The 25,400-nt window shown below is 33.9% G+C and overlaps 1 protein-coding gene across 1 annotated transcript in view; it reads left to right on the forward strand.

The window, feature by feature from the left end:
• Window positions 1-24,970, forward strand: part of LOC139821663 (CLIP domain-containing serine protease HP8-like) — a 29,198-nt gene extending 4,228 nt beyond the window's left edge. Inside the window, exons 2-3 of the mRNA XM_071792877.1 lie at window positions 9,191-9,601; window positions 21,038-24,970. Of these exons, the coding sequence (XP_071648978.1) occupies window positions 9,191-9,601; window positions 21,038-21,750 (1,124 nt within the window). The 3' untranslated portion in view covers window positions 21,751-24,970. The remainder of the gene's footprint in view (window positions 1-9,190; window positions 9,602-21,037) is intronic.
• The last annotated feature ends 430 nt before the right edge of the window (window positions 24,971-25,400 follow it).

A 25,400-nucleotide genomic window follows, 5' to 3' on the forward strand; every position in this document is an offset into this window, starting at 1 on the left:
AAAATCGGTTCATCCGTTGAAGCTGTAGAGCGCCCCGCGCGCCGAAAAATGCTGTTTCGAGAAAAACGCGTTTAAAGTTTTACGTAGTAAAAAATTAAGCAAAAAAAAAATTCGATTTTTTTAACGGTAACCTCCCCTTAATTAATATTTTTTAAGTCACGAATTATTCTTCTTTACCAATTTTAATTAAACTTTGCATTCAGGGGTTTTTTGGGTCGCTTTACGAATCCGTATTCGGATTTTTAAAATTCAAAATGGTGGGTCCAATATGGCGGACGTAAAATATTAATATTGCATTTTACGTCCGCCATATTGGACCTACCATTTTGAATTTTAAAAATCCGAATACGGATTCGCAATCAGCGACCCAAAAAACCCCTGGATGCAAAGTTTCACGGAAATTATTTAAATTTTTGATTTTACGTCCGCCATATTGGATCCGCCATTTTGAATTTTAAAAATTCGAGAACGGATTCGTAATCAGCGCCCCAAAAAACCGCGGATGCAAAGTTTCATTAAAATTGGTAAAGAAGAATAATTCGTGAATTAAAAAATATTAATTAAAGTTTAAAAAAACTGGAGGGTGATGGAGCAATTCTGACTTCATATTCGTTTTCAGCGGCTCAAAATACGTAGGAATAGCATAGTCAGATCCCCAGCACAACCTACTTTTTTTGTGGGCCTGTGTTGGAATGAAAATACGTGGGTCGCGTGTCGGTACGAAGGTAATGCCTCCTAATATTTTTCTTTCGAATCTGGTTCCATAGAAAATTTTGCGTTTTAATGAATTGTTATTTAAAGTCTCTAGTTGAGTTATGTTGAGTGGTATTGTGATCATTTACGTGAGTATGTCACACGAGCAGTTCGAAGTGGTGTGTGTTTCAGATGTGCGTAGCAGACAAGGGCGGTGATTGAATTTCTTACCGTGGAAGAAGTGAGTCCTATTGAAATCCATTCGTATTTCAGAAATGATGTTATCATAAACATTTCTAAGACGCGAATAAATTTCAATGCTGCGTTCAGCAGAAAAAGCAACTCAACAAGCGATATCAGTAATTTTTTAAAATAATTGCACAAAATTACTTTTCAAGAAATATTCCACGTATTAGAACATTCTGAACACATTGCTATATCAAGACAATCTGTTATAAACAAAATAAATTGCAATAAGAACATTTAGCTCACATCGAGAGCTTTCAAAATTCCTTTAATACTTTTCGAGAAATATTAGTGTTGCATGTTTTTGTTGCAAAAAAGTATAAATTTCTTGCAGAAATCGGTAACCCCTTTCCCGATTCTCGCCAAAGTAAATGCCAATCTTTCTTTAATGATATTCTGTATAAAATTAAATGTGTAACTTCACTTTTTTTTTAGACATAAATCGGTAACTCCTTTAACGCAATTAACGCCAAATTCAATACCGGTACTTAAATGAGGTGTTCGATTCATTGAAAATTTAATATACTTAAGAAAATCGTTTATTAAAATAAATTAGTAGTTTTTTCATTGTGAACCGATTCTCATGAAACCAGTACTAAAATTTTTCTAAAAAACATAAATAACATAAACATAAAATTTTTAATTGAAGGCATAAATTGGTATTCCCAGATCGACGACAAATTCATGTCAATACAAGATCCTCCTAGTATTAAGTATAAATTTCAATTCCCAGGAAATTCTACTTTCTATATAATTCTTTAAGATTCGGTTCGTCCCTAAAAATTAGAAAAATTTTTGCACCAATTTCAAGAAAATTGGTCCGTTAAGGGGGTATATGCACCTAGGAGCGGGAAAAAAAGGTAATTTTGGGGATTTTTTTTAGAGGAACTGTTTGAATTTTAGAGTCGGATTTTTTTTCTAGTAAAAAGTACGTACTTTCGAGAGTATGTTTGAATTTTTTTATTAAAAAATTTTCAAAATTAAAAAAGTTGTGGCATCTTTTTCGGAGCGTCGCAAAGAAAATTGGTACCAATTGCCATTTCTTGAAAAATCATCTGAAACAAAAAAACCAAAATGATTCTTAAAATAGATACTATAATCTAGTCTTTGTCATAGCCGATTTTGAAAATATTAATTTTTGACAAAATGGCGGACATATGAATTTAACGTTCTGATTTAGAAGAAAAAATTCTTTCTTAATTTGCCCATAAAACAAAAAGTAAGCAATGAAAAAAAATCCTATGACAAAGACTAGATTATAGTATCTATTTTAAGAATTATTTTGGTTTTTTTGTTTTAGATGATTTTTCAAGAAATGGCAATTGGTACCAATTTTTTTGCGACGCTCCGAAAAAGATGCCACAACTTTTTTAATTTTGAAAATTTTTTAATAAAAAAATTCAAACATACTCTCGAAAGTACGTACTTTTTACTAGAAAAAAATCCGACTCTAAAATTCAAACAGTTCCTCTAAAAAAAATCCCCAAAATGACCTTTTTTTTTCCGCTCCTAGGTGTATATGCCCCCTTAATGAATGAGTATCTCCAATTCCTGTCAATACAGGATCCTCCAAGTGTTAATCATAAATTTTTTACAGAAATCGGTAACCCGAAGGGATTACCGATTTTCGCCAAAGTAAATAATGCAAATCTTCCTTTAACGATATTCTATATAAGATTACATGTATAACTTTTCATTTTTTTAGACATAAATCGGTAACCTCTTCAACGATTGACACCAAATTCAATATCAACTTTCCTTTAATGATAATCTATTCATTAAAAAATTCAGCTCAATATCAAAATGTACGGAAATTAAAACAAACACGAAGATTTGTTAAAACAAAAATCGGTAACCCCTTCACCAATCATCACTAAATTTAATACCAACATTCCTTTAATGACACTCTATAAAACAATAACCTTTAATGAAACTCATAAAAACAAATTTCAGCTTAATATCACAAAATTGATGGAAAAAAGCAGGCATAAAGATTTGTTAAGATAGAAATCGGTAACTCCTTTTAGAGACTTTAGAGACTTTAAAGACTTTAGAAAGAAAATAGGACTCTATAAGTTATCGAATGACACCTTATCTATTACTCGATTATTAGTTTCGAAGATATAACAAAAATTATAGCAATCATAAAGATTTGTTAAGATAAAAATCGGTAACCCTTTTTAGAGACTTTATAGACTTTAGAGAGAAAATGAGACTATATAAGCTATCGAATGACAACTTATTTATTGCTCTACAATTACTATTTTCAAAAATATAACAAAAAACTACGCAACCGGTTTAAAAAAAATTGGTATCGAAAAATTAACCCCACCACCGCCATTCCCGGAAAATTCTACCCCTGTTTCATATATAATTCTTTAAAATTCGGTTTATTAACAAATGAGTAGTTTGCGGAAAACGTTGCAAGAAAACGTTGCAAGAAAACGTTGCATCTGTGCCTGAATTTACCCCCCCCCTTACTGTCGAAAATTGACGTAATTCTACGTCAATTTTCGTTCTATGAAATCTTTACTGACCGTTTCCAAACTCTCAGCGAACTCCCGCAAACGCTCACGTAAACGCCAAAGAAAAGTTCACGAAACTTCTCATTTTCTCACCAGGGTTTAACATAAAAAACTTTTAGAGACCCTTGCATTTTTGCCATATATCTCATAGGGGTGGGATAAATGACATTCATATAAAAAATTAAAAGTAATGTTTATAAATAAAGCAATAAAATGTCATAATATGTACGTTATAAAATATGTGTAAAAAGTTTATTAAGGTGTAAGAATGATAAACAAATTATAAAACTGAAAAATTAAAAAAAAATAGACGAACAATAGATGCATTAAAGGTTATTGTTATATGATCCAAAAAAAGAAGAAAAAAGAACACATAAGAGATTTCGATTTTTACAGAGCGTTTAAACTATGGTATAAATTCCGCACGCTAAAAGTGCCATATATTCTAAACAGGTGGGATATACAAAAGATATCAAGCTATAAACAAAGAATACAAGAGCTATGCACTTGTATTTTGCTGTATTCCATCCTTTACTATTTCTTTACACTTATGTGTATCATGAAATATCCATTAAACTTTTTACACTCTTTGTAAAGAGTGTAATCATTTTACGTAGGTCGTAATATATGTATATGATCGCGCTACTTACTACGGTGAGAAATCAACTCACGACGGTTTTGTTAATATTAATAATAAACTTTATTAACGGGTAATAACCCTTTAGCGTACAAAGAGAAAAGAAAAACAAGAACAATAAAATAAAATTAAAATTTTACAACATAATATGGAGAACATTCAGGTTACAAGAGTAGACGAGAAAGTTGTTGTTTAAAAGCTGATACAGAGCCACCAAAAAAGTCAACCCTATTGGAAAAATTACTTGCAGATATTATTAGCCTATTTACACAAGAATTTGCGCTATACAAAGTACGGTGATACCCGAGATGGAAGATGGAGTACTGTCTTAATTCTCTAGTCGGGATGTTAAAATAGATACGTTCCAACAAATCCGGACAATCAGTGGAGTGATTGAGAAGCTTAAAAATAAATGTAAGGTCAAAGGTTAGTCTCCTACTTTCTAACGATAGCAGATTTAATCTATCTAATATAGTGCAGTAGTCATGGCAAGTAATTGACATGGGTTTACCTAGCCGATAAGCAGCCATACGCAGGAATTTGTGCTGCACACGTTCAATCAATAACTGATGGCATTTAAAATACGGAGACCAAACTATGGAACAGTACTCCAACTTGGGGCGAACTAACGTACAGTATAATAATTTTAAAGTGGTTATATTCTTAAAAAATCTACCCCATCGGAGGATGTGTTCAAGCGTTCTATAAGCAGATGAAACTATTGATTGTATATGTGTATTGAATGATAAGTCCGCGCTGAATAAGACCCCGAGATTTCGAGCTTCGCGCACTGCTGAGAGAGGTAAACCATCAAGAGTATAGTTATATAAATATGAGTTACGTCTATGAGTAAAATGAATGACAAAACATTTAGAGACGTTAAGCCGAAGACAGTTCCTCCTACACCAGGCCTCAAGTTTGAATAAGTCATGTTGTAATAAAAGCGCATCAGCAGGTCCATTAATCCGACGGTATAATTTAAGGTCATCCAGCATACAATAAGAAGAAGCAGAATTTAATAAAAGCAGCTATGTCATTAATAAATAAAACAAATAAAAGAGGGCCAAGATGTGAGCCCTGCGGCACTCCAGACAAAACATTTATGCTTCTGGAGAAGCTATTATTAAATTTTATGACTTGAGACCTGTTTGATAGGAAGCAGGATATCCAACGCAAAAGAGAACCTCCGAACCGTTGGCTTTGACCCACAAACATAACATTTTTGTGAAGAAGCTGTTTCAGTAAGGGCATTGCAGACTTTACCGTCTACCATTGTCAACACCAAAGAGTGTGTAATTTTTATGTCCCCTAATTCGTCATGTCTAATAACACTTGGAGAAAGATGATCTATTTGTCATTGAATGTGATCTCTTTCAGCTTGAGATACTTGAGTAGTCTCTTTTATGAACTGAATTCTTATTGGTATACAGCCTCGAGGAGATGCCGGGCAATTATTTCTCTACACGATTATTTTGTCTGGTGAATTAGATACAAATGTATACAGCTCTAAGGGTACGAGTGAAGTAATGAAAAGGCTTTGGTCATCTAAATCTGAAAGAGATCGTTGCTTATACAGTGAGTGGCCTGGTACTACCATCAAAACCCCATTTTACGATCAAAATTAAATTTGAGAGACATGCGGGAGAAAGTGTGCGCAGAACAGATTCACTGACCATCACTAGACGTTTTGTTAGATGATTCAGAAGTGATTGTAACTCTATTTCTGCTCTCTGCTCAGTCACCGTAATATTTTCAGGGTAACATCTAGTTTTGGCTTCTCTTATTTTATGGTAAGAAGGATATAAATCGACCCCCCTTACTTTTGCTTCTAATCTGATGTTGAGATATTGATGTTTAGTCAACTTATTGGTCGCAATCATGGCTAATGCTTCATCAGCAGAGTAAGGTGTAAATATCAGATTTCTTTTTAGATTGCCATCAATATTTTTAGAAGTTGAAAGTGCTACATTTCTTACCGTTTTCGCACCTGCACTGTTTCCCTCTAAATGAAGATTTACTGATGCAGCATATGCTAATTCAGTTCCACTTGATCTTCGTAATTCTAGTGTTTTTCTAAGCTTTGTGCGATTACAAGAGTTGTCAAATAATTTTTGTGGTCGTCCCCTTTTAGTACGAGCACTTACAGAGAATGGCGCTTCAATTTGAGAATCAATTTCAATAGAAGGAAACTTGATTTTTTCATTTAACCAAGATTCATTCTGCTTCAAAACCAAATCCCAATGTCTTCGGGCTTTACACAATTTTCTAGAAATATCCTTACAAAAGTTTGTAACAACTCGCAAAACCTTCTGTTTTACCTCTTTATGACGATTATCTAACTTCAGATTTTGAATCACATATTCTTGTAACTGCTTTGTCTTAAAATTAAATGACGTTGACTGATCTCTTTTTGAATACAAAAATAGAAATAAATCTTTTCTTGTAGGACTAAACTCCATTTTATCTAGAGCTATCTTTCACGGCAATCAATACTGCAATGTACCTAAATATCTTATGCTATGCTATGGAATAATTGAATCAGATTGATGCACGCCTTCTGGTGTGTGGATCAAGGAAAATAGGAAGCTGCTCGAGGCTGATCCGAAGATTGGCCTAAGATGACGAAGAGCTGAAAAGCACGACAAAAATCGAGAAGATTTGGGAAATCCAGACTCGTCTCGAGAAGATCGATTCAAAAGAAGGATTTCGATTCTTAAGAAGGTCCGAATAAATTTAAAACCAAGGTTTTCTAATAATAGAGAAATCATTTATTAGCTCTAAAGAATTAATAATTCCTGTTTGCCGAGCTGCCCTAGATATAGGGGTCGATGTTGAATCTTAATCACGCGAGAATATACCGGCGATGCGCCTCGTAGCGAGCGCGAGTCGAACCCTTTCGCCGCGCGAGCCCGCACGCCATTTTTGAAAGCGCACGTGAGCGCACAAAAATCAGGCGTGATTTTGAAGTTTAAGTATCAACTAACAAAATGCATGTAGTCTCCAAGTGGAACGATGTGGAACACTCAAAATATATTAAAAGAAAAATGACAAATTTTTTTTTATTACGTTTTACTTAAAAAAACCAAAGTTTTTTCATAATATTATTGTATAAGTAAGCTGTGCTTTTTTCCCATTAAAAATAAACAGTTATATTAAAAATATTCCCCAAATAAGCCCCAAGGCTTACATTCAACGATATAATTATAAAATAAACACATATATATTCTGTATAAGAGTTACACAATTTTAATTGTGATTTACATTGTCAGTACTGAATGAAAACAAGAACACCATTGAAGACCTTATGCTTATGGAAAGTATTATCTCAGGAAGTAAGAAAAACAAAAATATATTGCAATATAAATTTAGCAACAAGTGCAAAAATGGATTTTTGTCCAGCTCTTGGCCCACTGTGGAACCCTAGAGATCGAAGTTTACACATTAATATTGTATGATTAACTGAGTCAAAGGCTTTTCTAAAATCGGTATAAACTGAGTCAACCTGGGATCCACTCTCAACAGCAGAAGTTAAAAAATCGTAATAATTAACAAGATTTGTCGTTGTCGAGCGTTCCGGTACAAATCCATGTTGTTCTTTTATAATAATGTTTTTACAAAGGGAGCCAAGTTTTCGAGCAACAATGCCTTAAAAGATTTTCGGCATAATATTTTGTTTACATATAGGACGATAGTTAGTAACTGATTGACGATCACCACCTTTAAAAATCGGAGAGACGAGACATTGCTTCCAAAGAGATGGAAAGGTACCATCTTTCAAAATTCAATATTAACAGTAAAGAACTGAAATTACAACACATAACTAATATAGCATAAAGGCACATAACAGAATAATTGCGAGCAAATACCTTCATTCCTTCTATTTTTTCTGACTTCTGCGGCATAAATCCCCGCGCGGCGGGGATAAATCCCGGAGTTACCCTATATGAGTATATCCGAGAAAAAAATATGTATAATATGGTCAGACGTAAAAATATATTATTAGATATGAAAAGATCTAATTTTATATAAATTTTTTATGATTATATATAATCAGATCCAAAATTTGGCGCAATATGATCATATCTTTATATAATCATATTCAACTTGATCTTATTATACGTATGATAACTGATCTGGTTGAATATGATTATATATGTATAATCTTTATGTAATTATAATATTCGATTTTATTTTATTATATGACAGATTTATTGTCATATATATATATATATATAGATCAAGTCAAATATGATTACATAAAGATATGATCATATCGCGCCAAATTTCGGATCTGATTATATATGATCACATAAAATTTATATAAAATTAGATTTTTTTATATCAAATTTAGATCTTTTCATATCTAATAATATATTTTTACATCTGACCATATTATACCCATTTTTTCTCGGGTAAGTAAGAAGGAAGCGTTGGAGCTAGGAGGTCACCGTTAATCCGTTCGATCAGCGAAAAGTCAAGCAACATTGGGCGCGATTACTACTACTTGGATGAGTGACCGGTATTTTCTTATACCTAGTAAACGCCAAGCAACTAACAATGTTACTGTTGTTAGTTGATACTTGGGAGGTTTTTTTCCTTCTATTTTTGACACTTCTTAAAACATTGTATGTATGGAAGAAATCCACTCCATTATAAAACTAGAATTTGCGTGAAAAATTCGTGGAATTTTCATATGTAGATTCCACGTAGATTTTTGTACCGTTCTTGAGCGGATGGTCCACTAGTCTGTCCATGTAATAAACTCTACGTAGATGATCCACGTGAAAGAAACGTGGATTTTACGTATCTTTTTACTAGGGTAGATGGATAACAAGACATAAAAAAAAAATTGCATGTATTATTAAAACGACGCTATTATACGAAGTATAATTACCTTCCAATTCGAAAAAGCTTTTTACGTAAGCAAGAATCGCGGTATTCCGCCAAGAGGCAATTAACTTTTAATTTGTTCTTAAAACTAAAAGCTGAATAGATTTATTCGCAATTCTAATATTGATAATATGATAATTGATTATATTTCTTATCAATAATATTTTTCTCTCTGACGTTTTATTCTTCTTTTTCGTAGAGTACCAAAGTTCGCGGACGGACTGTAGAGTCAACGGCCAGATGGGCGCATGCATAATCGCGCGTGACTGCGCAATGGTGTCTAATATTCTACAACAATCGCGGGAGCAGGCCATTGACTATCTGAGGCGCAATCATTGTGGCTTTGAGGGCTCGAATCCGCTGGTGTGCTGCATCGACAGGGCGAGCATCGACACCCGTCCGGGCGGCCTTGTGACGAACCCTGGAACTACGCAGGGCTGGAACTTGGAACCAACCACTCCACAGTCTGACGAAAATACTCAGATAGATCTGGCAAACAATCCGCTGCTGCCGAATGACTGCGGCCGCGACTTGTCGCAGAGAATCGTCGGCGGTGAACGCACCGAACTCAGCGAGTTTCCCTGGATGGCGCTATTAGAATATCAAAAACGTGAGTAGGAGAAAATTATATATAATTATGAATTAAGGATGTTCTGGAGACACCATCCCAAAAGTATGCAGGAAATGTTAAAAACACCGATATTAATTCTCCAGGGATCCAATGACAAGAAAATATATGTAAATAGATGGCAAATCTAATAGAATATAAAAGACGTAGATTTATATAGTGACTGTAAATAACTGTTATTACTATTTTTTTTTTCAAAGAAAATTTTTGTTTGTTGATGATCTATACTCCGTTCAACGAGAGATTGAGAGTGGTTCTGCGCATAGGTGGGCAAAGTGGGGAGAGCGTAGCGCGTTCGTATATGACACGGCAGTGTAAAGGGGGGCTTTCTAGGCCTTCTATGGGGGGGGGGGACCTGCGTGAGACGGACGAGTTTTCATCCGATCTACTCTCAATCTCTCGTTGAACGGAGTATACTTGTGTGTAAAATATTATTAGGGTATCTCCGGGATTTACGCCGCGCGGGGATTTACGCCGCCGAAGTCAGAGAAAATAGAAAGAATGAAGGTATTTGCTCTCAATTATTCTGTTATGTGCCTTTATGCTATATTAGTTATGTGTTGTAATTTCAGTTCTTTATTGTTAATATTAACGAAACCGTCGTGAGTTGAATCGCTTTTTCAATGTAGTAAGTGCGATCATATATCACGACCTACGTAAAATGATTACTGTAAGGAGTGTTGTAAAAGGTTTAATGGTTATTTCATGGTACATAAGTGTAAAGGCGATAGTAAAGAAAGAATACAGCAAAATACAAGTGCATAGCTCTTGTATTCTTTATTTAGCTTAATATCTTATATCCCACCTGTTTAGGATATATGCATTTTTAGCGTGCGGAATTTATGCCATAGTACACTCTGTAAAAATCGAAATCTCCTATGTGTTCTTTTTCCTTTTTTTTTTTTTTGATGATATAACAATAACTTTTAATGCATCTATCGTTCGTCTATTTTCTTTTTAAAATTTTTCAGTTTTATAATTTGTTTATCATTCTTACACCTTAATAAACTTTTTACACACATTTTATAACTTATTATGACATTTTATTGCCTCATTTATAAACATTATATACTTGTAATTTTTTGACTTGTAATTTTAAGACGTATATTCCACCTATGAATATCATTATCCCACCCCTACGGGATATATGGCAAAAATGCAAGAGTCTCTAAACGCTTTTTTTGTTAAATATAAAGAATAAATATTTCATATTTCTTTAATTTTTTTTATAGTAGTAGACAGTATAAAGTTTTTATTGGTATAATTTATTTGCCTTAAACACAGTAAATAGTACTCGATAAATTAAGTTTTCCTTAGGTGCGGTGTATATACCGGAGTTACCTTATATTAGTAGCATTTTTTATCCAAGTAACACCATCGCAGTCAAAATGACATCATTTTGACTGCGATGTATTACTTGGGTAATGGTTTTAGTTTTGGGTACACTTTTCTCTGTAACGCCATAAGGTTACGTGTTAAAACTTGGATATTCAAAAATTGATAAGTTTTTATTTAAATTGTGAATCGATCTAAAATTTGGCCCCGAACTTTGAAACAGAATACAAAATATGATATTAAATTTTCATTAACTTCGTAGCATTTTGACAAACTCTCCAGAACATTCTTAATATAAATTCTCAAGTTATTATTTCATATATCATGTAAGCAGTCAGTCTTATAATTTAACGTAAATTATGTCCATTGAGTTTGGCTTCCGGGTTGCAGCCGCGTGAATCCTTTATTGTTCGAGGAATCAAATAAATATTATATAATAAAAAGAGGATGTTAAAAATAAACCATTTTTGGTTTACTCGCGAAATCTGAACTAATCATTGGAAACTGTTTCTGGGATCTTTTAGAAACAGAAAATAATAATAATAATAATAATACGCCGCGCGAGGATTTTTGCAGCCAGAAGTTAGAAAAAATAGAACGAATAAAAGTACTTGCTCGCAATCACAATGTTAATAGCTGTTATGTGCCTTTATGCCATATTAGGATTGTATTGTAATTTCAGTTCTTTACTGTTAATATTAACAATACCGTCGTGAGTTGAATCGATTTCTCACCGTAGTAAGTAGCGCGATCATATATTACGACCTACGTAAAATGATTACACTCTTTACAAAGAGTGTAAAAGGTTTAATGGTTATTTCATGATACATAAGTGTATAGAGGAATAGTAAATGATGGAATACAGCAAAATACAACCCGCGAAAAACAGTTAAATATGAACTTCAGAGGATTCTGTAGCGAAGGCCGAACTTTCTCGATGTCGATAATGTCAACATTTTTAATCCTGTTTTCTCTATATCTATCCTTGTCTAATTATAGTAATCTGCCCTTGTTCGCTGCGCCATCTCTCGCTACACGCAATACTGCTTATCCTATCAACCTGCATGTGGTTTTGTACATATCAAATAAATTAAAAGCATGCAACTTTTTTTCTAGGCTTTTAATCTTAGTTCAAATTGTATGATATTGTTCTTAAATGTTTTCCCTAGAGGGCTTGTATCTCATTTTGAATATATAAACTGCAGTATTTGGTAATTATTTACAAAAAGACCGCACTCGCCAATGACCTTGACCTTGACATATGTTGTCAAGGTCACCCTCCTGAGTAACCTTCAGAAGTTTTTAGCCGGCGGTCGTTATTCGTTAAAGAGTTATTAACAAAAAAAGTTTGGAAAATATAGCAGCTATTTTGAGTATTGGAAGGCATAAAGAACGGTAATTATGCAGTAATAGGGACCATCCTCCGATGACCTTGACCTTGACATATGTTGTCACCCTCCTGAGTGATCTTTGGAAGGACGCGCTTTAAAAGTATTTAAGTGTTAAATAACGAATAAAAATAACGAATAAACATATTTAACTGTAAATAATGAATAATTTTAATGATGAATAATTCTACCAACGAATAAAGAATAACAAATAAAAAATATATTCGTTATTCGTAATCGAATAAAAATTTATTCGAATAATGTACAACACTGCCGAAGTTCGGGCTCAACGGGCATTCTTGTCTTAGTCCCTTTTCTGTCCAAAATTCCTCTGTCTTCTTATCTCTTATCTTTACTACGTTTTTTGTTTCTTTGTATGTCTCCATTATTCTTTGTCTCAAGTTATCTTCAATTCCTATCTTTCTCATTATTTTATTCAATTTCCTTCTATCCTCTTTATCGAAAGCTGCCTTAAGGTTCACAAAAAATGCAAAAACCTTTCCATCTTTCTTACTCAGCTCCTCATTCGCTACATAATTTACCGTGTATACTGCATCCATCGTTCCTCTGTTCTTTCTAAACCCGAATTGCCCTTCCCTTAACTTAGACTCCACTTCTTTCTCCAACCTCGCATTTGAGATACTTGCATATATTTTGTACGCCGTATTCATTAAAGTAACTCCTCGGTAATTTTTTGGGTTGTTTCTCTCTCCTCTTTTATGTATTAGACTAATCGTACCTTTATTCCAATCTCCCGGTATGCCCTCTCTTTTCCAGATTCTGTTGATTAACTTCAGGAATTCTTCACCTATATCCTTTTGCATAAATCTCCACGCCTCGTTCTCAATCCTTTTCTATTTTCAGTTTCTTTATTACTTTAAACCTCTTCGCTCGATATTTCTTCGACTCTCTTTGTTACCTCCACTCTCGTGCCATCTTCTTCTCCCTCGTCTTCTATGTCTAGCACCACTCTTTCCTCTGTCCCTCCTAACATTTCCATGAAGTGGTCTCTCTACTCGTCCATTTGTATCTTCTCGCTTATCCCCTTAGTTTTCTTTTTCCTGTACTTATTTATATACTTCCAAGCTTCCGCTTCGTTTTTAATATTCCTTATCTTTTCTTCTTCCTCGCTTTCGTGCCTCCCCTTCTGCTCCTTACACCATTCCTTGTGCTCCTTTCTTTCCCTCACATACTCTTCTTTTCCGATCTTTCCCTTCTTCCAGTCCCTCATCAATCTCCTTAATCTTTTTTTCCTTTCCTTCCATTCTTTATTATACCATTCTTTTCTTCCTAATCTCCATGGTATTATCCTTTTCTTCTGCTTCGTGATAGCGCTCTTTACTTTTTCTTTTATCTCCTTCCAGATATCCTGTATTTATTTGTGTACTCGACCATCCTTCGCATTTCTCATAATATTTTCTCCTCCCATCTTCTGTCCAGTCGCTTCTCTCTAATTCCATTTCTTTCTTCCTTCTCGCCGTCTCCATCACCCGAGATCCTGTCAACTCCACCTCCAGCGGAACATGGTCCGATTCCGTTCTAATTCCTTCTTCCACCATATTTATTTCTTCTCCTGCTCTGTCATTCTCAAAGACATAGTCTATAACCGATGATCCCAAGTCTCCTATATAAGTCCATCCTCCTTCCCTTCCGAAACTCCCATTTAATATTGTCCATTCTCTTTCGTCCCTCCCTATTTACCACTTTATCTACTGACTTTCTGGTCTCGCTTTTCTTTTCTTTCTCTTTCTCCTCATTTATCGGTCCTCCTCTGCTTCCCGTCCTCGCGTTGAAATCACCTCCCACTAGCACCCATTCTTCATTCTCTTCTTGTACCTTCTCTTTTAGTGTTTCCATCGTATCTTCCATGTTTTGACTGTACAACGTGATTATTCTCCATTTGTTTCCATTATACTCTAATCTGCTTTCTACCACCTCGTCGCTAATCTCCTTAACTTCTGTAAGTTTTAAATTCTTGTTGACTGCTGTTATTATTCCTCCTTTTGCTCTTCCTTTCCTGTGTTCCCTTTTCGCTGGTACACAATTCCAAATAAATTTGCTGAACAATTTATTTTTAATTTTCCTCCATTTATCTTCCTCCATCCATGTTTCTACTAGTCCTATTACGTCAAAATTCTCCAAATAATCCCATGTTTCCTTACATTTATTAATTAGTCCCACCACGTTCCAAAAGCATATCCTGGTAAAAGTTTACAATAACTTACACAGCTCGGATTACTTTGACCTTGACATATGTTGTCAAGGACATAATACTGAGTAACTTTTCCTTATAACTTAATCGGCGGTCGCTGCTTATTAAAAAGTTATAAACAAAAAAAGTTTGAAAAATATAGCAGCTATTTTGAGTATTGGAAGGCATAAATAACTAATATATATGTCGAAATAGTTCACGCATACACTTTTCACGCAAACCGAGGTTCACCCACACCCCCCCTGCTTTCGGGGGAGGTGCGGTAGCTCCGAAATAGTTCACGCATACACTTTTCACGCGAACCGAGGTTCAACCACACCCCCCCTGCTTTCGGGGGAGGTGCGGTAGCCCCGAAATAGTTCACGCATATACTTTTTACGCGAACCGAGGTTCACCCACACCCCCCCTGCTTTCGGGGGAGGTGCGGTAGCCCCGAAATAGTTTACGCATGGGTTAGTTGACGCGCTTTAAACAATTAAATACTGTTAAAGCGCGTCATCTAACCTATGTAGATTAGTGACGCGCTTTAAACAGTTAAATACTTGTAAAGCGCGTCATCTAACCTACGTATTTTCCAAACTTTTTTGTTAATAACTTTTTAACGAATAACGAGCAACGGCTAAAACCTTCTGAAGGTCACTCGGGGTCATGACCTTGACAACATATATCAAGGTCATTGAAATCGGTGAGGTCGCCAAACTTTTTTTTGTTAATAACTTTTTAATAAACAGCGACCGCCGATTAAGTTATAAGGAAAAGTTACTCAGTATTATGTCCTTAACAACATATGTCAAGGTCAAAGTAATCCGAGCTGTGTAAGTTATTGTAAACTTTTACCCATATCCTTAATCCTCTTCCTTTTTCCGCCTTATTTTCCTTTTCTCCCTCCTCTCTCACTTTCCTTATCTCCCTCTCCCTGTCCTCTCTCTTCTCTATTCTTTCGGAAAAACATCTCTGTTTTCTAGCATTTCGGTGCTTTCATTCCATTTCCATTCGCAATTGTCAATCCATATTCTTTGATATCCTACCGTTGCTTTCTTCCCCTTTTCTCTCTCTGCTTTAACTATACTCCATAGATGCTTTATTTATATCTGCCTCTCTGTTGCCGTCAGGTTGTCATCCATAAATATCTTTCTTGCTTTTCCTATCTCTTTCCTCTTTGCCATTATTTCTTTTTTATCCTCCCATCTATTGAATCTGACTAGCGTCATTTTGTATTATCCCCGGCCAATTATTACCTGTACTTCGTCCACTTCGACCTTCTTTTTGGTGATTTCTTCTTCAAGGAATTTCTCCATCTTCTCTTTTCTTTTACCTCCATTTTCTACTTTCATTCCTTTTATAATTATATTATTTTTCCTTCTTCTCCTTTTGGCTAATTCAGAGTTTCTTTCCATCTTCTTCATCTTCTTCATTAGTTCTCTGCTCTCTAGCTTTTCCCCTCCGCTATTCTTCATTTTTTCTACTTTCTCCTCTAACTGTTTTATTCGATTTTCTAAACTCGCTTTTTGCTCTTCCCAAAGCATTTCTATCATTCTATAATCCTCCCTCAGGTCGTGTATCTCTTTCATTATCTCTTCTTTATCCTTCTTTCTTTCTCTCTCTCTTGTTCATCCATTTTCGCTAAATCTCTTTCAGCATTTTTTCCGCCTCCATGCCTTCTTCTTTCTTTTCCTCTCTTTTTATCTTGTTTGGCGGCAATCTTATCACTCTTTTCTTTACTAAACTTTGCCAGTATTTCTTTTTCGGCTTTTTCTGCTATTTCTTTTTCTTCCTCCCTTCCTCTTTTCCTTACGTATTATAATTGATCCTTGGCTTCCTGTCCTATCTCTTATTCTTGACAGCTTTTCCGCCCTCGTGGATCTGCCTCCTGTAATTCTACTTTTTTCTATTGTCCTGTTCTCCTTCTCGTCTTTCTTCAAGTTAATATCTTTTTTCTTGCCCTCCTCTCTCTTCTCGTCCATCTAAATCCTTTTCTTGCTTTTTATCTCTTCAGCACCTCTTTCCACAAATTTTTCCGTTTCTTTTCCGTTCCGTAACAGCTCCGTGCCATGGGGAACCCACTCACTATAACACGGAACGGAATTGAAACGGAACTACTCTGATTGGTTAACCCCCCACCATATCTCTTTTCCGTTACTGTTCCGTTCCGCTATTCCTTCTCCATCGGGATGCACCCTATTCGACTCCTACTGTAGGAGTCCTACACTGCCGATTTATATCTGCAGTCAGTCCTGCATATCTGTGCATGCGCAAACCACCTGAAACAAAGTTGCCCCACGGCGAAGGAACGGCAGATAAAACACTGACGCGTTTGACAGGCATGCTTCTCTCTACTTACTCATTGTCAGCCCCGGAAGTCTAAGAATCCATGTATAAATTACTACTTATTTGAAAATTAATAATTAATAAATAATAATTATTAATTTTTTTATTAATGAATATTATTTTTTGACGTAGAACTACGTCTTTCTCGGGGGGTATGGGGGTATGACTGCAACGTTTTCTTGCAACGTTTTCATGCAACGTTTTCTTTTTCTCGAAAAGTATTAAAAAAATATATACTTTATTATATAATTTTTGAAAGCTCTCGATGTAAGCTAAATGTTTTCGTGGTTAATTTTTCGATATGGGTTTGTTCTCGAAAAGTATTAAAGGAAAATATACTTTATTATATAGTTTTTGAAAGATTTCGATGTAAGCTAAATGTTTTCGCTCATCGTTGGTTATGTTCTCTTGATACTTCATCGATTTTTTGAAAATTTTTTAATATTGGGAATTTTGGATACTGCGACCTCTTCGTTGGTTGCTAAATGTTTTCGCTCTTCGTTGGTTATGTTATATTCTAATAGACGTAGTTCTACGTGTTAATTGCGGCACAGTTGTCACTGTGCTTGTTAATTTTTTTTTTTTAATAAAGAATAATTAGTTTTAGGTAAATTACTTATTTTTAAAATTATTAATTAGTTTAATACAAATAATTTAATTATTGTAGTTGAACGTGGTTTAAAAAAAATAATTGTGTTAATGTTATATATAATATATATATATATATATATATATATATATATATATATATATATATACAGGGTGAATTTTAATGGATGTCCCATTCACAATTGTCATCTGCCAATTTGTCTCAATTTTCTTTCTATATATATAAAAAAATTTTCCATTTTGTAACGAAGACGTAAAGTTTAACAATTATTCTATATAAGAAGTGCTCTTTATCAAAAAAAGGATGCTCGATGAAGTATTGATGGTAAAAGGATGGGACATCCATTAAAATTCACCCTGTATATATATATATATATATATATATATATATATATATAACAATGCTACTTTTTTTGTAATTTGTCATAATAATTTTATTATAAATACAATGTACTTATTGTTCTTTGAAAATAAAATTATTGTGACAAAATACAAAAAAATTAGCATTGTTATTAATCTATCCATTTTACAAATATGAGTCGCAGTAAAAAAACAATTGCAATTCGTAAAATTGAATGGTGTTATTGTATTAGGCAGAAAAGAAGTTGATGTTGTAACAAAAAATTATTGAATATGTAGCATTTGGATAATTTATTATTCTATCAACTTAAATTTGACAACAAAAGTTGGAATGCAATACAGACACCTAAATAAAGATTATGACATGCGTTATTTTTTCATTACGGGTAACGTGGTTTTTTAAATTTGTTGTTTAAACAAATTTTCAGCAACAAATTCTCCGATGTTCAAGCATTTGATTATTGAAATGTATTTTTGGATTACCTAGATGTAATTTAAAGTCAAAACCATGTCCCAGATTGCTGGCGCCTATTTGTTATAGATGATTATTTTTTTATTATAAACAAAAGAAACGTAAAAAAATTGTTTCCGAAAATAAATTTTCTAACTCGATATTCATAAACTACATGAATTGACGAAGATTCCTTGAAAATTTCATGCCTCTATCATTAAAACTCGAAAAGTTATGCAATTTTGAACATTTGAAAAAAAACCGATTTTTTAATCAAAAATATTGAAAATCGTTGATAGCGACCTCTAAAACTTGTTCGATTTTGCTCAACTTTTAAGGAAAATTTTTTTTTTTAGGTAAGCTTTGATATTTTGCAGATGGAATTTATATATTGTACAGATTGCATCTATGCACACGAGAAAATATTTTAAAAAATTTGACTTACACCACTGTGGTTTTTACCCATCCATATGTACGTGTAGACAGTAAAACATAATAAATAGATTTGTGATTGATAATGACAAAAATAGGTTCAATAATAAACCTTTAATTTAATAGACTACAACGCAAGATTAACATAATCAGATTTATTGAAATCTTATGCATTACAATTTTTGATTAAATATAAATATATAATGGATCAACGGGAACACTTTCAATTAAATAAAAATTTAATTTGTATGTTAATTAAAATCTTATTTGTTCCAAATATAAATAAAATTTGAACTCAGGTTTGTTAGATGCTTATTAAATATTAATATGATCCATATATGCGCCTAGACAAGTTAAATCCAATAGCAAGATCTTATTTAAATTTAATTTCGATCCATATTAGGAACATATTTGAATTTAATTACTTTTAAATTTAATATTTGGTTTTTATTTAAGTTTAATTTCGTTCATGTAAATGACTAATATGTGTGTGTGAACCATATTTAAAATACAATTAACTGTTTTTCGCGGGAAGTGCGTAGCTCTTGCATTTTTTGTTTAGCTTGATATCTTCTATATCCCTCCTGTTTAGAATATACGGCATTTTTAGCATGCGGGATTTATGCCATAGTACAGACATTTTGTAAAACTCAAAATCTCCTATGTGTTCTTTTTCCTTTTTTTTTTGGATCGTATAACAATAATCTTTAATGCATCTATCGCTCTTCTTTTTTCTTTTAAAAATTTTTCAGTTTTATAATTTGTTTATCATTCTTACATCTTAATAAACTTTTTACACACATTTTATAACTTATTATGACATTTTATTCTCTTATTTATAAATATTATTTGTAATATTTTATAAGGCGTATATTCCACCTATGAATATCATATATTCCACCTTTATGGCAAAAATGCAAGGGTTTCTAAAAGTTTCTTTTGTTAAATATAAGGAATAAATATTTCATATTTCTAATTTTTTTATAGTAATAGACAATATAAAGTTTTTATTGATATAATTCATTTGCCTTAAACATAGTAAATAGTACTCGATAAATTGAGTTGTCCTTAGGTGCGGCGTATATGTATACCGGAGTTACCCTATTTGTCCAGCAGGTCCGGGAAAAGTTATGAAATCGAGATTTATTATCAATTTTTGGAACAGTCATATAAAACATTTTTAAGCTTTATACCTTTGATATATCTTTAAAATAAAATCAATTGTATTTATATGTTGAAAGATTAATAAATAAAGAATTTAATTTCTTTGTTTACGTAACATACATGTGTGTGTAGAGGTAATATAGGTAATTATGAAAAATGTGCGTTATTTTCTTTTTACAAGCTGAACCCAAGGCCACGAACAAGGACGTGAGGGAATTTTGATCCCATTTGTGTGCGTGTGCGTGTGCGTGTGCGTGTGCGTGCAGTGCATATGCGTGTGCGTGTTTGTGTCTTTTTCATTTTTTCTCTTTTTTTCTCATTGTCTCATTCTCTTTTGTGTTGCATGTATGACCAGTTAGGCTAGATAAATTTAGTTTATTTGTTGTTCATGCACTTGCAAAGTAGGCCTGCGAGTGATGGGTTGCTATTCGCACATTGCGATTCTTTGGTATTTTGGATTTTGTCGGAATTAACTATCTATTAAAGCTCTTGCAGAATACCTGAATGAATTTTTTATAGACAAAATCTACCAAAGTTCTAACGATAGTGACGAATATGAATAACGCAAAGGAGAATGATACAATGAGAAAGGAAGAGAAAAAAATGGAAAGGATACACACCACACACGCGCGCGCGCACGCACGCACGCACCCTTCCCACACACACACATACAAAAAATGGGATTAAAATTTCCTCATATCCTTGTTCGTGGTCCTGGTTCAGTTAAAAGGAGAATAACGCACATTTTTCTCATAATTACCTAATATATACCTCTACACACACATGTATATGTTACGTAAACAAAGAAATTGAATTCTTTACATTTATTACTTAACTTTCAATACATAAATGTGCAATTGATTTTATCTTAAAAATATATTAAAGGTATAAAGTTTAAAAACGCTTCATATAACTGTTCCAAAAATTGATAATCTCGATTTTCATAACTTTCCCCGGACCTGACGAACAAATAATAATTATTATTTTCTGTTTCTTAACATCCACCTTTCACGCGGTTGTAATCAGGAAGCCAAACTCAAATCATACACACCGCGAAAGCATAAAAAATCAGAATCAATTATATTCTTAAAAGTTTACATACACGTTTACATACATGTATTTTTTCAATGGTATTACAGCCAACGGCAGAGCGACGGCATGCGGCGGCGTCTTAATTAGTAAACGCTACGTCCTCACCGCCGCTCATTGCATCAAGGGCAAGGACCTACCGGTCAACTGGCACCTGACCAGTGTCCGCCTGGGCGAATACGACACAGACGCTGAAAGAGATTGCGTGCCAGATGGTGACGATAGTGTGGTGTGCGCTGATGATCCGGTAACCGTAGGGGTAGAGGAACAGATCGCTCATGAAGAATATCGGCCACTGTCGCGGGATCAACGCTACGACATTGCACTGCTGCGTCTCAGCCGCGACGTAACATTCACCACCTTCATCAAGCCCATTTGCCTGCCGTCCAGCTCGTCGCTCGGTGGCAAGCTCTATGTGGCTGGCTGGGGCAAGACAGAGACCCGCTCTGCCTCAAACATTAAACTAAAGCTGGCGCTGCCCTTGGCGGATAAGGATCAGTGCGAACAGACCTACACTAACGCCGGTGTCCAACTCGGCTATGGGCAAATCTGTGCGGGTGGCCAGAGAGGCAAAGACTCGTGCCGGGGTGACTCAGGTGGACCTCTGATGGCCGTCGAGAGGATCGCCGATGGTACTGGCAGATGGACCGCTGTGGGCGTTGTATCATTTGGACCATCGCCTTGTGGCATGCAAGGATGGCCTGGTATATACACGAAAGTGACAGACTTTGTTCCCTGGATTGTTAGCAAATTGAGACCATAAATGGAGATATCTACAAAGCAAATCATTTCTTGACCATTGCCGTGGCGAGGAAATGCGGAGTTAAAGTATGTTACATGAATTAGTGTATTTCTGTAACTGACTTGCATTCTGTAGAATTAATTAGCCCTGCAGAGATTTATCTACGTTAAAGTAAGATATTACATATACTTTTGTCAAAGTTTTTTTCAAGAAATTAATAAAAAGAATGTGGCAAAAAAAATTTTAAATTGTAGTAAAAATAGTTATTTATGCAACACGTGCATGGAAAGTGCCCCATTACGCACGCTACGCGTGCGTGATAGACCACTTTTCAGGCACATGGAACATAAAATAGGGAGTGTAAGCCGTGTGTAAAGATGAAAATTCCCGGGTGCGGAGTTTACGCACGAGCCGAAGGCGAGTGCGGTAACCTTTCATTTTACCTCACTTGTTACACAAATAACTATTGTGTAACAAGTGCGGGAAGTTGAGAATTGGACACGAGTGCGAGCCGAAGGCGAGTGCGATCACCCGCACGAGTGTCCAATTCTCAACCCGCACGTGTTACACACCCTATTTTATATTACAAAGTGCGTGGAAAGTGGCCTATTGCGCGCGCGTCATCTGTGCGACGGATGGCCGATTCCGCACGCGCGAGAGATTTGGGCCACTTTCCACGCACGTGTGATATAATAGTTATTTGTGTAACAAGTGCTGTAAGTTGGAAATTGGACGTGCGGAGTGGACGCACGACCCGGAGGCGAGTGCGATCACCCGTACGTCCAATTTTCAACTTAATACACGTGTTACACACCCTATTTTATATTACAAGTGCGTGGAAAGTTATATATTGTATCCATAGAAGAATACTGTCACAACTTAAGAATTCAAAATTTTCAAGAGGGAGGAAAAACAAATTTAATTTAATTTTTTTGAATTGTGAGATAACTAACACAATTACAATTACGATATTTTGTTATAATAAAATTTATACTATTTCTTGAAGAGGTCTGTATCCCTATTCTGTAATTCTTAACGACACACTTGTTAAGAGTTAGAATCAGTAGAACCCTTCTCTGTGATTCACTGTCAATTTGTTACGACACTATATATTTATCCAGTGTCCGCAATATGCAACATAACCGGTTGAAAAGAATAACATGACATTTCTGTCCCGTGCGGCGGATTTCGCATATATCATATCCGTACAAAATTACCTTTTTTTAAAAAAAAGGTAAAGAAAGGCGCCCCAAGTACACGCATAGTAGTGTATATGTTGTTACCTCGAAAAAAAAAAACAGTGGTAGTATTATACCTTAAAAAAATCTAAGTAACAAGTGGTAGACGTAATCTTTGTATCTCGAAAAATCTCGAAAAAACCTAAGCAGTAGTATCTTTACCTCAAAAAAAAAAAAAAAAACAAAGTGGTAGTATTATCATACCTCGAAAAAACCTAAGTAACAAGTGGTAAACGTAATCTTTGTATCTCAAAAAATCTCGAAAAAACCTAAACAGTAGTATTTTTATTTCCAAAAAATTATAACTCAAGTGATACACATCACAAAATTACGTTACCTTATCAAAAATGAGTCGTGCTTCAAGTGATCTATTACAATTACAAAAAAGAAATAATATCTCTTTTTAAATTACAGCGCCAACTACAGAGAGAACATATTTTTCGAGATACAAAGATTACGGTCTACCACTTGTTATTTAGGTTTTTTCGAGGTGAAAAATTACAGAGGTAACAATACAAAATACAAATATTTTATTAAAATATTTAAACCCAACAAGGGAATACAAGGTATTTAAATACAAAGTTTAATATATGTATTTTAAAAGATTGAATCGCATCGCAAAGAATTACAGAGGTAACAGTACAAAACTAAAATATTTTATTAAAATACATAAATTTTTCTTGTCAAAAAACTTGGCGCTGCTAGAGAGAGAGAGAGAGAGAGAGAGAGAGAGAGAGAGAGAGAGAGAGAGAGAGAGAGAGAGAAAGAGAAAGAGAGAGACCTTTTACAATTGTAAATATGACTTATATTCTATACTTATTCTATACTTAATTCTAATCGCTTTAAAATCTAAACTTATCCTATACTTAATCATAAGCCGCATTATTCACCGTCACACACATACACACACACACATACACACACACCACCCACACCCATATCACTCGCTCGCACATACACACCACGCTAACCTAATTTTGAGGTCTAGCTAGTAGCGCCAAGTTTTTTGACAAGAAAAATTTATGTATTTTAATAAAATATTTTAATTTTGTACTGCTACCTCTGTAATTTTTTGCGATGCGATTAAATCTTTTAAAATACATATAAACTTTGTATTTAAATACCTTGTATTCCCTTGTTGGGTTTAAATATTTTAATAAAATATTTGTATTTTGTGTTGTTACCTCTGTAATTTTTCACCTCGAAAAAACCTAAATAACAAGTGGTAGACCGTAATCTTTGTATCTCGAAAAATATGTTCTCTCTGTAGTTGGCGCTGTAATTTAAAAAGAGATATTATTTCTTTTTTGTAATTGTAATAGATCACTTGAAGCACGACTCATTTTTGATAAGGTAACGTAATTTTGTGATGTGTATCACTTGAGTTATAATTTTTTGGAAATAAAAATACTACTGCTTAGGTTTTTTCGAGATTTTTTTAGATCATACTTGTGACACTATGACATTTAGGTATATAATTTTTTAATAATAAATTAACATTTTATGTATACTTTTTACGTATACTATGGGTTTAACTAAAAATCAAAATTGTTTAAGTTGTGGCACTATTTTTCTAATAGCGCAATATGTTAGCGAGATAAAAGATGAGATTGTCATTATATAATAAATATATTTTTCTCTGTTTTCTAAATATACCAAAAGACCCATGAACATACTCAATAATACTAAGAAAAGATGTATATGTAATTAAGTGACATTAATTACTTATTTGTTTTATCTGCATTTATAACGACACATTTTATAGCAATACCTACAGATATTTTTAGCTAGCTTTATTCAAATAAAGTGCAATAAATTTAGAACGAAATTCACGATATTGGTTAATAATCGAAAATTCTAAAAAGTTAATATTCTAAAAAGTTAATATTCTAAAGCTAAAGAATGTTAGCTTGTAAGAACTGTGTAAAACGACAGTTTGTAAAAAAATATTTTTTAAGTTTTTAATAACATTAATAAAAATAAATGAAAAAATTCTTTCTTAACTATATTAAATTAATAATTATCCTTTTCTTTTTTCGGCGCGTTATTCTACTCATCCAATTTCTTTTCCATTATCTTAATATTATTTTAATCATATTTTTATATTTGAAATACTTAATGCTTTTGACATTTTGTTATCTTTTTTATAATTACGTTATTTTTCTTGTTCTTATAATGCGAGATTATCTTTATCATTATAATGTAATCAAATCCTTGATGCCTGTCGCATAAAATTTACATTTCTGGGCCTGTATTCCGTTCCTGCCTACCGACAACTGTCGGTTCGATAAGTGTCGTTGAATTGAAACATTATTATACAAGTAAACAGTGAGAAAATTTTCTTTGCCAGTGAATAAATAACAGTAATGAGGCTTTATTGACTATAACTGGCAATCTTTATTAATAAATCACTATGACTTATTAATAAAGAAG

This window comes from Temnothorax longispinosus, chromosome 11 (assembly GCF_030848805.1).
Source record: "Temnothorax longispinosus isolate EJ_2023e chromosome 11, Tlon_JGU_v1, whole genome shotgun sequence".
Classification (NCBI taxonomy): domain Eukaryota; kingdom Metazoa; phylum Arthropoda; class Insecta; order Hymenoptera; family Formicidae; genus Temnothorax; species Temnothorax longispinosus.